The sequence below is a fragment of the Eublepharis macularius genome, chromosome 19 (genome assembly GCF_028583425.1).
Source record: "Eublepharis macularius isolate TG4126 chromosome 19, MPM_Emac_v1.0, whole genome shotgun sequence".
Classification (NCBI taxonomy): domain Eukaryota; kingdom Metazoa; phylum Chordata; class Lepidosauria; order Squamata; family Eublepharidae; genus Eublepharis; species Eublepharis macularius.
In genome coordinates, this window is record NC_072808.1 from 8,466,197 (window position 1) to 8,482,171 (window position 15,975).

General features: G+C 51.0%; 2 protein-coding genes across 2 annotated transcripts in view; one reads left to right on the plus strand and one right to left on the minus strand.

Moving 5' to 3' along the window:
- Positions 1-7,951, plus strand: part of DCTN2 (dynactin subunit 2) — a 47,326-nt gene extending 39,375 nt beyond the window's left edge. The window contains exons 7-14 of the mRNA XM_055003913.1: positions 570-723; positions 1,555-1,620; positions 3,388-3,426; positions 3,682-3,759; positions 3,866-3,937; positions 5,195-5,297; positions 5,468-5,559; positions 7,432-7,951. Coding sequence (XP_054859888.1) covers positions 570-723; positions 1,555-1,620; positions 3,388-3,426; positions 3,682-3,759; positions 3,866-3,937; positions 5,195-5,297; positions 5,468-5,559; positions 7,432-7,518 — 691 coding nt within the window. The 3' untranslated portion in view covers positions 7,519-7,951. The remainder of the gene's footprint in view (positions 1-569; positions 724-1,554; positions 1,621-3,387; positions 3,427-3,681; positions 3,760-3,865; positions 3,938-5,194; positions 5,298-5,467; positions 5,560-7,431) is intronic.
- A 1,149-nt stretch (positions 7,952-9,100) lies between these two features.
- MBD6 (methyl-CpG binding domain protein 6) overlaps positions 9,101-15,975 on the minus strand; it is a 28,887-nt gene continuing 22,012 nt past the window's right edge. The window contains exons 10-13 of the mRNA XM_055003890.1: positions 14,926-15,414; positions 13,286-13,335; positions 12,869-12,944; positions 9,101-10,668 (exon numbers count right to left, since the gene is read on the minus strand). Coding sequence (XP_054859865.1) covers positions 10,594-10,668; positions 12,869-12,944; positions 13,286-13,335; positions 14,926-15,414 — 690 coding nt within the window. The 3' untranslated portion in view covers positions 9,101-10,593. The remainder of the gene's footprint in view (positions 10,669-12,868; positions 12,945-13,285; positions 13,336-14,925; positions 15,415-15,975) is intronic.

Here is a 15,975-nt window from a genome sequence, read left to right on the forward strand (position 1 = left end):
CTTGGAAACGTGACAAGTTTTTCACATGTACACACACACACACATTCTCTCTTTTGTGCAGAATATTCATGGGAAAGGTAATCTGGTCTAGCATACCTCATTCCAGCTAGCCTGTATTCCCTTGAAATTAGGCTTTATATAATGTCTTCCACCCCGAGACTGTAACTTGGAGCCATAAGCAATGTCTGCCCCCCTGAGTGTATAACTCGGTTATGAGGGTGTGGAGTCTTTTGTGGGGGGAGAATCGTGACTAGATCTGATTAAATCATAGGGTTAGAAGGGATACAAAACCTCCCCCAACCTTTCACCTTAAGGCATACAATTATCCCCCCTGATAAAGTGGTATAACGCAAGAGCACAAATTCAGTAAGCAGAAATGAATCAAGTTAATTACATTACCCCTGCTTTGCACCCGAACAGGCGAGGTTTCCCCCGTCCCTTTTCGTTACATCCTCACCTGTCCCTCTTGTTGTCCCAGTCCTTGAGCTGAAATCCAAAGCATCAGCCAGTAGCTATAGGGACCAAAGCCACGTGCCTTATAAAGACTTGTGACCCCTTCAACTTCTTAGGCGTTTGCTCATTCAGCTGGAAGCAGCCAAGAGCGCTAAAGCCACCCCGGCCAGCGGGAAGAGCCCTGCCAAAGCCCCAGCTGGCGCTGGGAACACGGTGACGTACGAGCTGCATTCCCGGCCCGAGCAGGACAAATTCTCTCAGGCTGCTAAGGTAAGAGCGGGGAAGGGCTTGCTCGCCGATGCCTCTCTAGGAAATGCAAAGGAAATCGTTTAGGGTGGTGACCGGTACGACCTTTGTAGAGCAGCACAGTGGTTTAGAGGTGGCCTCTCCACATTCAGTCCTAGTATACCTTTCTTCTCCTGGAATGAGCTCTGGACATCCCCCCCCACCCCACAAATGGCAGCCTTTCAGAGCATTTTAATTATAATGGTGGAATGTATTCTGTACAGAATATAACCGTTAAAACCAATAATGCGGTATAGCCATTAAAATATCCAGGAAGGAGCCGTGCCGTTCCTGACACCTTCTCCCCCCCACCCCCCGTTTCACTGCCAGTATCTCAGTTGCTTGGGTGGAGAGCTGCCCCAGCGTGCCAAGTAAAATGGTTTGGAAGTCCATTCTCTGGGACGCGTGCTGGGCTCTGCCTTCCGCTGGGTTAGATGGGTGAAGAAAAGAGGGTAAAGGCTTGTTGGAATCTGGGAAACCTCTGGTTTGGGTGGATGAGGGGAGGAGATCTAGTATGTTTAGGAGGGAGGGTGCACGGCGGTTTTAAGTTAAAGAAACGAGAGGTGGAAGGAACAGCAACGGGACGGCGGTTCTGAAGAGGAACTTGTGAGAAAGAGCCTGAGCAGTTGACTTGAAACAGTCTGATCTTTGTGAACTCCTGGTAATAGGAAAATGATCAGAGCAAATTTTATAAGAGTCTTTACAGAGGTTTTTTTTAAAAAACTCTGAAAGTAAAGGAACTTTCCAGGTGGATAGCAAGGGAAGGAGGAAAGCAAAATGCCCTTGTCCCTCATTTGCTCCTTCTGGTTTGTTTAGATTGCAGAATTGGAGAAGCGCTTGGCTGAGCTGGAAGCCACCATTCACTGCGAACAGGATCCCCAGGTGGGCATTACAGGGATGGGCTAGGTGATGTGTGAGGATGATGGTGGGGAGTGGTAGCGGGAACACTCTTAACAGCAGATCGAGGTGCGGATGGATTGTATCTGCTCCCGAGGCGTGAGGCTCACGATGTCTGTCCTGCTCCCCACGCCACAAATAGCAGCAGCTGTAAAACAACTACAAGCGAACTGTGTGAAGAAGCCCTGCCTTCTGTCTGCCCTGTTTCCCTGGGCAGCGACCCAGTATCTCTGGGGTGGCCCTCAAGTGCATCGCTTCACCATCTCTCCTTACTCTAACGGTTGGCGTCATGCGGTGAAGTTGATGTTGAGTCCAATCAGGACAGACAGACAAACTTCTTTGCACAGTTGATGGGATTCAGAGCTACAAGCGCTCGTGACGGTCCGTCGACTTCGGCGGCTTTAAAAGCGGGGTAGATACATTCACGGAGAACAGGCTTATCAGCGGCTGCTGGCCACTGTAGCTTAATGGGACCTCCATTTGATACCCCTTGAATATCAAATTCTGTAGCTAAATCATGGGCTGTTGCTTTCACGCCCTGTTGATCTGCTTCCAGCTGTAGCTGGATAGCCACTGTCAGAAACAGGATGCAGGGGCTATTTATTTCCTTTTTATTTTCATTTATGTCATTTATAGTCCGCCTTTCTCACGGAGACTCAAGGCGGATTACACAGTATGAGATTAGTACAATCAGTATCAAGTACATTTCAATACAGTGTCAAGGACATTTCCATAAACCATGCCATAGGGTAAATAGATAAAAGTTGAAAAGACATCGAGTGATTCCGCACACGTTGGATAATGCACTTCCAATCCTCTTTATAGATCATTTGGAACGGATTTTTTCATGTGCGGAACAAAAAATCCACCTCAAACGATTGATAAAGTGCATTGAAAGTGCATTATCCAACGTGTGCGGAATCAGCCACAGTATTAGCAAGAATCCAATACAGAGTAGAAAAAATACTGAAGCAGAACTTCATAAATTCTAGGACTAACATCAGACAACATGGAGCAAAGGTGGTACATAGGAGTACATATTTAAAGCAGCAGATAATATGTAAGGCAATATAGTGATGAAGTCTACGGTCCCTAACTCATTAGCGAAGCATCTGAGACCCCATCCCTACAATACAGCCCTTCCATTTGAGTAAAAACCCTTTTTGAATAGTTCAGTTGTGCATCGTTTATGAAAAGCCAGGAGAGTGGGGGCTCTCCTGACCTCCTCAGGCAGGTCATTCCACAGGATAGGGGCCACCACAGAGAAAGCCCATGTACGGGCTGCTGCTGACTTCACCCGTGCGCAGCCTGGCACCTGCAGGAGACCCTGTTCAGATGAGCGAAGCTGCCGTGGAGGAACATAGGGAGGAAGGCTACGTGAACTTCCAGTCTGATCCAGCAGAGTTCTTGATGTTCGTCTTAACAGCTGCCTCTTTGAAGAAGAGGGTGCTCTGAAATTGCTCAGACTAGGCCATGCCTGCCTGTGGCCGCAAGGGCAAAATGCTCGCACCAAATCACGAGTGACTTACCTGTAGTGCAAGCAGCTGAGATTGCAGCACTCCCCGGCAGGAGCAGGAAGGGCTATGGGGCCGGTTGCCATAGAGTTGAGTCATGTGCCTCCATGTCTCTCTGGTGCTCCACCGCTGTCTGCACCCCGATGTATAATAAGGAGAGACCCTGCACTTGTACGGTCACGCGTAATAATTAACACTGTCCCATGTTTAATTAGCCTTTTGCTTTTTCTCTCCTTAGAATCCTCTGGCTGTTGGACTGCAGGGAGCCAGTCTTATGGTGAGGCCCGGAGTGGATGTTCCAGACGGCCATGCCTCATGAGATAAGGGGGGGGGGGGGTGCAGAGCGGGTGGCTGCTCCTAAGGGTTTGGGCACAGAGGGTCCTGTCAGGGGTGGCCCAGCCACTAAGTAGAGGGATGACGGCCCACATTGTTGCCCCCAGCAATTTGGGACCAGACGGGCGGGTTTTTTAAATATTTTTGCATATACGCTTCCATTCTGATGTGTGCCTCCAATGTCGTCCCCTGTCCTCAGGAAACAGTGGAGATCTTGCAGGTGAAAGTCAGCACCTTGGACACGGCAACCCTGGACCAGGTGGAGGCAAGGCTACAGGTGGGTCTGTGCCACGAGAGTTCTTGTCACCCCCCCCCCCCGCACTTGGGCTGGGGGAAGAAGAGGGCAGAATCCCGGTCTCTAACTGCATGCCCTTCGTCCCTAGAGCGTCTTGGGAAAGGTGAACGAGATCGCCAAGCACAAGGCAGCGGTGGAGGATGCAGACACCCAAGGCAAGGTCAGAGACTCTGGACTCTTCCACGGTGGGGCTGACAATAAGCCCCAAGACTTTGTGGCTATATACTGGGGACGTCCAGGAGCGACTGGCCTGTTGTTGCAAAGCTGCATGTGCTCCCCCTGCTGCTTCAGGGATTTCACTGCTGCAGCAAACGAGAGCCAGGTTTGGACTGCGGCATCTCAGAACGGAAGCCTACACTATGAAGGGTTTGGCGAAAGAGAGATATGAAATCTAATCTTGTCCGAGTCAGCGTGACCCCTGATCCTGGTAGCAATTCAAAGAGTACTAGTTTTTTTAGGTTTGGGAGATAAGAGTACAGTAGCACCTTTAAGACTAACCCACGTTATTGTCGCATAAGCTTTCGAGAACCACAGCTCTTTTTGTCAGGTGCATCTGACGAAGAGAGCTGTGGTTCTCGAAAGCTTATGCAACAATAAAGTGGGTTAGTCTTAAAGGAGCTACTGGACTCTTTACTGTTTTGCAACTACAGACTGACACGGCTGACCCCTCTAGATCTGAGAGAGAAATCAAGAACAGATTAACTGGACATTTGTTTATTTACTTTATTTATGCCCCACCTTTCTCCAGAATGGGATCCAAGGTGGCTTACATAACTCTCCTCTGCTTCCCCCCTGCACAACTTCCCTTTGAGGAAGGTTAGGCTGAGGGTGTGTGACTAGCCCAAGGTCACTCTGCAAGCTTCCTTAGCCGAACGGAGATTTGAACCTGGTTCTCCCAGATCTTAGTCCACCACTCTAACCACTACACCACACTAGCTCTCATCCTCTGTTGTGTTGATTGGTTTACTTAGGCCCTGCCATGGGGGTCAGGTGTGTAAAAGCAATCCACGAGGTTCCCCCTTAAGCTGTGGTTCTTCCTTCCCTGGGACAACGGTGTGACTTTTGAGAGCGGCTCGTTTCAGCCTTAATGTCTGATTCACACATACGCATCTTCCACTTAAAGACTCAAACGATCAGCTGTTGTTTGTGTGAACCGCTGAGGTGACACCAGGTCATGTGAACTTTCCGTCTGAGATGTTGTGCCTGGGATGGTTGGTTCACACCTGCGTGATGTTGCAATCCTCAAGCAGTGAACATTTTCTTTAAAAGTAACTAGCTGTCATCTTGCCAGTTTCCAGGGCAAACCATTTTCTCCCCCCTCTTGGATGTGTTTATCGGGGGGTGCGGAGATGACAGCAGAGCCAGTGTCCTGTTTTGCCCTCTCCTTCCTCAGACCTTTCCTTCCTCTTCTCTGCAGGTGCATCAGCTCTATGAGATGGTGCAGCGCTGGAGCCCCCTGGCGAGCTCCCTCCCAGAGGTGGTGCAGCGCATGGTTACTGTGAGGCAGTTGCATGACCAAGGTGAGCCCTTGGCAGGCTTCCTGGGAACAAGGCACACTTGTGAACTGGAGAAGACCAGGGTCCAACGCAGGGCTGCAGGCGCATGCCTCCCCCTTTCAGTCCTGCATTATATTGATGCTGAACAGCCTTCCCTCTGCCCCAGGCTGACTCTCGATTCTCCTGTATTGCAGCTATGCAGTTTGGGCAGCTCCTGACTCATTTGGACACTACTCAACAGATGATTGCTAATTCCTTGAAGGACAACGTCACTCTGCTGACCCAGGTAGGGCTCGGAGGTTTGGGAATTAACTGCGTGGCCGAAAACAAAAATGGGAGCCCAGCGGCCACCTTAAAGGCAAGCAAAATTTGTTCTGGCCTAGCGAGTCAGAGCTCACTTGATAGGATGCATCGGCAGGGTGCATCTGTTAGAAAGTTGCAAACCAGAGGCAAGGGGGGAAATGTCACAGAGGCCAGTTTTTAAAAAAGATCCCATCAAAAGCGTAAGTGGCTGTTCATCTTCGTTCTTCTGTGCCTCCACACATGGGACTGCGTCCACACATGGGATTTGGCCATCTTAGTGTGGCATTGCAGGCAATGCTTAAAGAGAGCCGTAGAGGCCATCTTCAGGGGCACGCGAGAGAAGGGTCAAAACAGTCCGAGTCGTATTACTCGGTGGAGGTGGAGGTGGAGACGGACGGACAGGCGACGGACGGCTCCGACGAGGAGACGGGCTCGGTCCCAGCCTCGGCGACCGAAGGGCAGGCGATGGTCGGCTCCGACGGTGCGGGCTCGGCTCCGGCCCCGACGAGAACTCTGCGGGCACCGTCTCGAAGGCCATCGGATCCGGCACCGGCACGGAGATGCCTTCTGGCTCAGGGGAGCCCAGATGAGGGGAAGGCGTGTGAGGAAGCACGATGACCTCCTCCTGAGGAGCGGGACGCGGCGACCGATGATGCTTGGTCTTCTTCTTCTTCTTCGCCGGTTCCGAAGAAGACCTCGGAACCGACGCGCTCCTCGCCTTCGAAGGGGACCTCGGCTTCGACCTCTTAGGCTTCATCGGAACCGATCCGGACGTCGGTTCCGACCGGGGACTCGGTACCAGGATCCTCGGTTCCGACGTAGGTCTCGGATCCGACCTGGTAGATGACGCGCTACGGGGCTGCCGCACCGGTCCCTGCGCTGGAGAGGCCGCTCTTGACGGCGAGGTACTCGGGGGACGCGGTTTCGACCCCGACCTCACGGAGGCCACTCAGCCAGCTCTTGAATGACGTTCGGCAGAGGGGCTAGGGCCGGCCTTGGGGGAGGGCAACGGAGCGCCTCCAGACATGACCTTCTGCCACAGGGAGGAGTTCAGTCGGGCCTTGCGCTCCTGCCGGGCCTTGCTGGTGAAGCCCTGGCAAATCTTACAGGCCGACACGTTATGGGTCTCCCCCAAACAAAACAGGCACAGTTCATGGCCATCGGTCTTGGCCATTTTCGTATGGCATTGGAGGCAATGCTTGAAGAGAGCCTTTGAGGCCATCTTCAGGGGCACGCGAAAGGAAGGTCAAAAACAGTCCGAGTCAAATTACTGAGTCCACGTCAAAGTCCAAGGCGAGATCCGAAGAATAGTCGAGGTCAGAAGTCCGAAGTCAAAAAGCCAAGATCAATCAGTCAGAAGAAAGGCACGAAGCACAAAGCACAGAGCACAAGCTCACGTTCTCTCCAAGCGGCGGCAAGAAGAGAACTGAGGGAAGGGGCCGTTGGTCGCTGGAGGATTACGTGACCGTTTGGGCGGGAAAACGGTCGCTGAGGCGCGCGACAAACGGCCCCTTCGGAGCCATAGAAGCTCTAGAAAATTCTCCGGCGGCTGGCCTGCGCCTGCGCAGTCCCATGTGTGTCAGCACAGAAGAACGCGATGAACATAAGTTACAGGTATGTTAACCCTGTTTGATGTGACATCATCGTAATCATTGGGATCCAGGCAGACTGGCCAGGATGGATGCTGCAAGTGAGCGCTGCCAGCTGGCTGTCCTTGAGTACTAGCTTACAGCAGCAGCCTGTCCCTCCTATCTTGCTCGCAAACCATCCTGCAGCAACGCTTTGCATCGGCGGCAAGTAGGCGGCCGATCCCTGGTGAGCAGACAGCTGACTGTTCTGCAAATTGCCTCCCCAGGTTCAGAAGACCATGAAGGAGAACCTGGCGTCCATCGAGGACAACTTTGCCAGCATGGACGCACGGGTGCAGAAGCTTGCTAAGTGAATCCCCCTTAACTCCGTCTACTGAGACCGGGCAGAAAAGGTTTGCCCGCTGGTCAAATCTGCACTAACTGCTCTGTCCCTTCCCTACCTCTGTACCCTTTTTCTTGCACGCTGTTAGTGGGAGTTCAGCCTTCATGCAGGCCAGTGGACCGAGTGCTCCGTGGGTTTCAGAGGGAGGACAGCTGCCCGCTCTCCTCCCTTCTTCCGATGTTTGCTGTCCCCATGGCGATGCTGATTGCAGAAGACTGCGCTGTGTTCCCAACAGTCGTGGCTAGGAAGGGACCCCATCTTTGCCTAACTTCCTGGGGAGGTGCATTCACTACTTGACCCAGGCACCTCTGACCTAGAAAGATGTTATCCCTCAGCCTGGCATGGAGGCCAATTGTATTGGTGTATAATTATTTACTGGCATTAAACAGTTGTGCTTAACATTTTGTACTGGGTCCTTCGGAGATGGGCATAGGTGGGTTTTGTCTCTGTGCTCGGCTAGCCTTCCTCTACCCTACTGCAATTCTACTGTGAACTCCAGTTCTTGTCTACCTTGACCCATTTTGCCACCCAGTGCGCAAACTCTGTTCTGTCTTACAAGAAAAAGCATAAAACCTGCTTTAAACCTCTCCTAAGATCACTGGTGACTGGTATCGCATCACACGAAGAAGGATTTGTTATTGGCCGGCTCAAATCATGTAGAGAAGCTCCAGTACAGATTCACTGATGGTAAAGTTGATTTCTGCACATCTGTAAAATTTGAGAGATGTGGCCCTTAATATTCATATGCAGACACATGGGGGGGGGAAACCCAGCTTAAGCTGTGGTTGCCGGAGGCACATACAGCAGTCTTTATTTTTGGATTTCTTTCCTGCCATTTGCCTTCGAAGGGTTCTCAGGAAAGCTGTCATCATGTAGTAGCACACAGTGCAGTAATAAGAGTGCAATAAAATTCCTCCTCCTAAGCCAGAATCCTAAAACAGCTTCCAATCCACAAGCATTTGTCATTCACACTTTTATGCGTTTACTATGCACCAGACCCAGAAAAGTAATGGAGTGTGTCTGTTGTATACCAAGCTGTGATGAGTGCCAGGGAAACTGCTACTTATAGTAAAGAGTCCAGTAGCACCTTTAAGACTAACCAACTTTATCTACAGAGCCAGGGGAGATCACTCCTCAGAGTGTTCATTTCCTCTTTGCCTCCTAGAAGGGGAGGTGAAACTGACAGAACCTTCAGGAGGCAAAGAGGAAATGAACAAACCCTCTGAGCAGCAATTTCCCTGGTTCTGCAGAGAGGGGAAAATGACAAAGCCTTCCGATCTCTTAAAACTCAGCTTCCTGGCTAAGATTGCGATTCCCTTCATGTACACGTCCTCGTGTAATTTGTCTCTTGTAACTTAGCTCTGAGAAGACAGATCAACAGGTCCAGCAAGAGCCCCATAACTGCTGCCCCCACAATTCCCAATATCTGACTTCCTACAAAGGAAGTCAGGGGGTCCCAGTGGTCTGTTGATTGGAGACGGCCGCAAGACCAAATCCCATCAGGCTTTTCTTTTAAATACATATTTTAATACTTGATACAAAACACACACCCCAAAAATAAACAAATAAAGAAACAGTAACTTCAATCTAAGCATCAAAATATTTTCATCTGTTAAATTAAAAGTCGCTCCCATAGAAAAGCTACAATTCACAATTGTGTAAATTTTTTTTTTTTTACAAAACAGAATTTAAGCTCAAAAAAGGAAAATATTTTTCCCCCATTCCTTTTTTTTCTTCTTTATACAAAAACAAAGGCCGAAGTTGGTTGGTTGGTTGAAGTGCACGGGGGGGGGCAGGAGGGGGACAGCGCAACCTGTACAGTATCTACACAGTGCTTTTGCATAATGTTTTTGAGAGTTGCAACGGGGAGGGGCAGGGGGTGTGGAGCATTTTGGTCTTTCAGAGATGAGAGGATTGTAGTGTGTTTGTGTGGATTTAGGGGGCGGGGGAAGAAGCAGGTGAAGGGGGATTTGCTCTGCCCAGGTTGGACCGATTTAAATCTCTTCCTAAAACTCCCCCCCCCAGGGATTCTCACCTGAGCTTACTTTTGAGGATTGCACGGGGGGGAGCAGGGTGGACGAGCACATACAGGTCTCCACTTGAGGTCCTGCCCGTCCCAGGGCTCTAACCGGAGCCGTTAGAAAACAGACCCTTCCACCAGGCAGATTTGTCCTCAACGCCACTCCATTCTAGTGACTTACACATGGCAATGCAGAGGGGCTGTGTTGGGGGGAGGGGGTTGAGCTGCGGATGGGAGTGACTCCTCCCTGAGTGAGCGTGGCTTATTCTCCTTATTGCTTTGTACCTTTCGTGCCGGGGCCAGGAATTATTTTGCGTGTGGGTTTTTGGCAAGGCAGAAAGACAGCGGCGGGCGGTCCGGGGGAGGCAAAGAAAGAGACCAATTCTTGTATTAAACCCTGAGCCGGTTCTTACCTGGGTGCTGGGGCGCACTCAGGTTTTGAGGTAAGGTGGGAAGTGAAAGGGCAGAGGCCGCCCCTTCCCAGAGCATGCAGCCCGTGCTACTCCTGGGGAGGTTCTGAGACCAGAGGGGGAGGGGGAGGCTTTGCCAGGGTGGGGAGATTGCAACCCCGGGGGGTTGGGGGAGGAGGAGGCCACTCCGCTGCCACAAGGGGCTCCCCCCCCCAGAGTGCTGCAAAAATGGCTTCCAGAAGTGCTATGAGTGTGTCCAGCTCTGGTGCCCCCTTTGCCCCTCCCCTCGGATAATGCTGAGAGCAGAGCCACTCCTTGTGCTTTCAGGGGTGCCCCTTGGAAAGATTCAGGACCCAGGCAACTGGTGAAGCGACAACACATTCATGGCTAAGGCGCCAAGAGTCCAGCAGCAGCAACGGCAGCTCCTCTGGCTGGAATTTCCCTCCCCCCCCCCACAAATCCCCCCCAGGCACGTCTGCACAGGGGCTGGGCAGCGGAGATGAATGAATCACAGGGGCAGGCGGGGAGGAGAGGTGGAAGCTGGTGAGATGTCCTAAGGCTCTTGTCTGCGTAGATGTCGACAGTGGTGGAAGCCCCCTCGGTCCCAGCGGCGCTGCTAAGTCGGCAGTTTCCTCCTCCTGTTCTTGGCCGGCCGGCCAGGCCGTGGCCGCCGCGCAACAGTGTAGTCAACCTAAGCCAGTGGAGAGGAGACGGAGTTAAAAGGTCAGCACTGCTCAAAGGGAAGCAGGGCAGGAATGGGAGAGCCATTTCAGAAAGACCTTTTGTGTCTGCCTGTATCATGGGGTCAGTTTCTTCTCCTGGGAATAAATTCAGAGGAGTTGGCTGTGTTAGTCCGTAGCTGCAAAATAGTAGAGAGTCCAGTAGCACCTTTAAGACTAACCCACTTTACTGTAGCATAAGCTTTCGAGAGCCACAGCTCTCTTCGTCAGCTGCATGTGGTTCTCGAAAGCTTACGCTACAATAAAGTGGGTTAGTCTTAAAGGTGCTACTGGGCTCTTGACTATTCTCCTGAGAAGAATGAGCAGTATTACACAAAAGTGACGTTCAGGTCTGCGTCAGGCACCGTTACAACTGCACTTGGACATGGGGAAATAGCTCATTCCTGCCATAGGTCTAACAGTATAATGGGGGTAGGATTCAGCGTAAGGTGGCTTCCAAACAGAACTCTTTGCTCTGTGTTCCACTCCTCCAACCGTAGCAACAACATTCGATTTATATACCACCCTTCAGGATGACTTAACACCCACTCAGAGCAGTTTACAAAGTATGTCATTATTATCCCCACAACAAAACACCCTGTGAGGTGGGTGGGGCTGAGAGAGCTCTGAGAGAGCTGTGACTGACCCAAGGTCACCCAGCTGGCTTCAAGTGGAGAAGTGGGGAATCAAACCTGGCTCTCCAGATTAGAGTCCTGCCGCTCTTAACCACTACACCAAACTGGCTCTCAGCAGATTTTACTCGGGCTTTTGCGCAATGTTATCATGCTTCCACCGACCTGGGGTTTTCTTGGCTCTGTTAGGGGCTTCCCTAAACCAACTTGTAAGCAACCTTTCCCGAAAGGTCTTAGTTTGGGGAAAAGTTGATGGGAAGGTCCCACTTTCCATGCTTCCCTGCCCACATCTGGTGCCATTTCCCTTCCTGTCCACCAGTAGGGTTTGACCATAAGTAGTAGGGATATTGCTATTGTATTAAAAACCACACAGCGATGTCCCGGTTGCTGATAATTTTTTAAGAAGGCAAAAAGCCGGCCAGTGCCATGCACTGGTCCATTGCTGCTAGGAATGCCTCTGTATTTGTAGCGGCAGAGGGAAAGGGCTGTCACCTCCTCACGGAAGCAAATAAAAAATCTGCCCTCCTTGGTTCTGGCTACAAAATATCCCACCCATAAACTGGCCTTGGACTAACTGGTTGATCTAACCCAGTGTTATTACACTTGACTGGCAGCAGCTCTTGGGCGAAACACATTCTTCCCCAACTCTGCTCTTTGAGATCCTACACTCAGCTGAGGCCCTGCTCCAGATTCTTCTTATGTGGGAGTTAGAACAAGTCTGGTCTGTAGGAAAGATAAAGGCACACACACACACACACCCGTTTGTGGGCTAAGCTTACAGATGTGATCTCCCTCCCCAGAGCTGTTGAAGGGGCGATATGCTTAGGGTCAGAAATGGCAGCTTGACTGTGCTGTCATTGGGAATTGTGGTCTAGTGGTTAAGAACGGCAGGACTCTAATCTGGAGAGCCAGGTTTGATTCCCCACTCCGCTTGAAGCCAGCTGGGTGACCTTGGGTCAGCCACAGCTTCTCTGAGCTCTCTCAGCCCCAACCACCTCACAGAGTGATTGTCGTGAGGATAATTACAACACACTTTGTAAACTGCTCTGAGTGGGTATTAAGTTGTCCGGAAGGATAAATATTTTAAATAAATACAAATAGAGTCGAATAGATTCCCGAGCAGCCAGGCAACCTGCGCCCATTTTCTCTGCGTTCCCACATATATAGTTTTCAGCTTCTGTGTGTTGTCCCAAGAAATGCTGAAGAAGACAGGGGCTTTATTTAAGCCAAAGTTTAGGCTTAGGACAGCAGGGCTGAGGCAAGTTGAGAAGACTAAAGGGAGCATTTTTTGAGCACGTACTGCAGGGGTCAGCAAATGGGGGCCAACTCTGTGTCCCCCCCCCGGTTGCCATGCTCACAAGCCAGTTAGGGAATGCACTACTTCCTGCACGGCAGTCCCCCCACCATCACGGAAGGGCTTGCAAAAACCATGATACGAGAAGTGAGCCCCACCACATTTCAGTTACCAAACCTTTTGAAATGGGGTTGAAAAACGCACACACATGCTCTCTTTCGGGCATCCCTCCTCTACGACACTTACCAATGGGCTGGGCCCTGGATCTGTACAAGGACCCCGGATCGGTGTAGGCTCAGGTCGGGCACTAGGCCGGGGGCCACTGCAGAAACCAAGGGAGAATGAGTGAGAAGAGAATCCAGTGAACGGCTTGCAATGGCAAGCGATCACCGCTTACCACATGCAACCGCCTTATACTGATTCAGACCTTTGGTGTAGTACGATCATTAAATCATCTCTTTATGGTCTAAGGCGGAAGTCCTTCAGGTCATTTAACTGATCGTTTTTTAACCGGAGATGTCAGGAATTGAACCTGGGACCTTCTGCATGCAAAGCAGACACTCTTCCACTTAAGCCACAGTCCTCTTAATTGCCCATTCTGGCTTTAGCTTCTGCTCTCTCTGCTTTCTGGGCCTCATCCCCTGGTGGGCAAAGGACACTCACCTGCTTTTCCTTCTCCGGCCACGTCGCGACGGTCGCCTTCCAGGAGGGCCCTGCAAGGAGGAGGATAGGAAGAAGGTAAAGATAGGCCATCTCTTTTTCTTCCTCCTCCTCCTCCTCCTCACAAAAGCAGTTTACCATAAATCTCATGGGACTGATTAAATGATCCATACCCCCCACCCCAGTCCCCCTCACAAAGGGGCCCGGGTGGGTTCCCATCTGTCTTCCTCCTCCAGCCACTTGGTCCAACTGTTCCTCTCCCCTACGATCCTGAAAAGCCTTTTCTACAAGGGCCAATTTATATACCCAGCAGAATTGACAGCACCTTTCCTGGACTATCCTCAATCCAGATTGAAGGTGGGCATGGCTGTCTAGAGCAAAGACCCTCTCATTAAAAGGTCTCCTGTAAGCTAACACAGCAAGGGGATGGCTAATGTTCAACCATCTTCCCAAAAATGAGAGTTTTCTGCATGCAGGGAATTCTAGTCTATGGAGGCAGCCTTCCAAAGTGCAACTCCTCTCAGTTGCAGCGGCACGGTCCGGAACGCTACCATGTCATTCTCTGTAACTGGTAGGGTGTTTGGGGACTGATGACCTCCAGAAGAAGATTCAGTGTAACGAAACAAGGTTTTTTGGGATGCTGTCTATCTTTATGGGTGGGAGGGGGGCATCCTTTGAAAAACCGAATACACAAAGTTCTTGTGCAGCACATCAGCAGGTAATCCATCTATACTACCCTTCTGGTTCTTGAGAATCTTGCAAAGAAGGCTGATCCGGCAAGGTGCTTCATAAAGAAGAGTGTACCTTCAGGATTGTTTAGCACAAATTCGTTATGTCTTAACCGTTGAGAGAACCTCTTGTTTTGCAAATGGAACATCCAGTACCGGATCGCAGGGATTGTTTTGTTTTAAGTAGACTACAAAAGCTTTTAAAGGTTAGGAATGCTCAGGTAGCAATATAAAGAAGCCATCTAAACAAGACAAAAAAATATTTGGGGCGGGGGATATAAGGGGATCAATGTTGTTACTAATGGCGTTCTCTCTATATGGTTGAATTGACTGTATATTGCTGCCAAACAGAGTAGATCATGCAATACCTTTGCATCAGTTCTTCCCTGATCTCTATAAAAATCTCTGCTTATCTAAACTAGTGCTGCTTACAGACCGCAGTGGATCCTTCTGGACTAACTAGTCATTGTTCACGAGCCCCCCCCCCCACCTCTCGTGTTTTGGATCAGGGAGGGGCTGACGAGATTTAGCTCCTCCAATCACACTGGCCCTTCTCTTATCTAAAATAAAGAGAAGGGGAAGTAGCACATGAGGGCCAGTTAGTCTGGAAGGCGCCACTTTGGTCTCCAGGCACGAAAAAGAACTCCTAGTGAGAACTGGAGGTCTTTCCAAGGAGGGGCAGAGACCTCAAATCAGGCGTCTCACATGATATGAACGTAAGCCGGGCCTTGCTGGGTTAGATCAAAGATTCGTCTACTGCAGTGATCTGTTTCCAGATAAGGCTAACCCAAGGATGCACTCAAACATGTATGATGGTACATCCCATTTCCCCCCATGCATTTAGAAATCGGAGGTATGCTGTCTCAGAACATGGAGGCCCACCCATTTTTCCCCATTTCCCCGCGCCAGACCTACCTTGATCTCCTGCACTGCAAATGCTCCTGCTTGGCTATCGGCGCTGCCAGCCGCCATTTCTCCATTGCAACGCCAGGCAGGGTGGGAGGGGTGCCCTGCACCCGACTCTGGGAGCTGACCATTGAAGTGCCGCCTGCCCCTGCCCCGCCCACCGCCACGCCGTCCAGACTTGCCGCCCCGCCCCTGCCCGCGTGGGAGGCTGCTTCCAGAGTCCCCGTTCAGCTCCTCTATGCCGCGGCGGGGTCGCTTCAAGGGGGAGCGGGAGCCGTCGGCTTCTTGCCCCTGTAGGGCGTCCTGCTGTCCTTGCCTGGCTGGCTCGAGGGTGCCGGGCGTCTCTAAGGCACTTGTGGGGGCAGTGTCCGTGCAGGAGGGCAACGCAGTGCTGTGGCTTGGCTCCGTCTCTGGTGCGGGGGGCACACTGGGCAAGGGGGGCGCTGGAGCTTCACTCGGTAGCCCTGGCTTCTCTGGAGCACCAAAGCCAGGGCTCAGCTGGTAAAGACAAAGAGGAGAAAAATCCACTAATAGGGCCATATTACCCAGTCTCTGGGATTCAAAGCCTCCTTCAAAATATCCTGATCTACCAGGCATGTCTTTGTTCCACCCTTTCCACAAGAAGCTCCCATTTTACCCACTCACAATAACCCTGAGAGGAAGGTTAGACTGAGAGAATGGGTTTCATGGCAGAGTGAGAAACTCAACCCAGGTCTCCTAGTCCCAACACTAACCTAGGAATCCCCAGTCTCATTGAACCTGTGGACACTTCAGAAATTATGAGGACAGCAGGCACCACTATGTAGTTTGGGCCCTGCTACAAAGCTGAGTGATCTTGAGAATCTGTGATCTACCTTACAGGGCTGTTTGTTAGGAAAAGCCTGTGGAAGTATGCATGCCCCCTCAAGCTCCTTAGAGGGATATCCCAACCTTGCCAAAACATCCTCTGCAAAAAGCTCAAACATTGCAAAGTAAATTGTGTTAGTGTATACTTCTGAATAAAACATGCAAATGCATTCCAAGTACACAATTTGGTAAACATTCTCTTTAACCACAAAG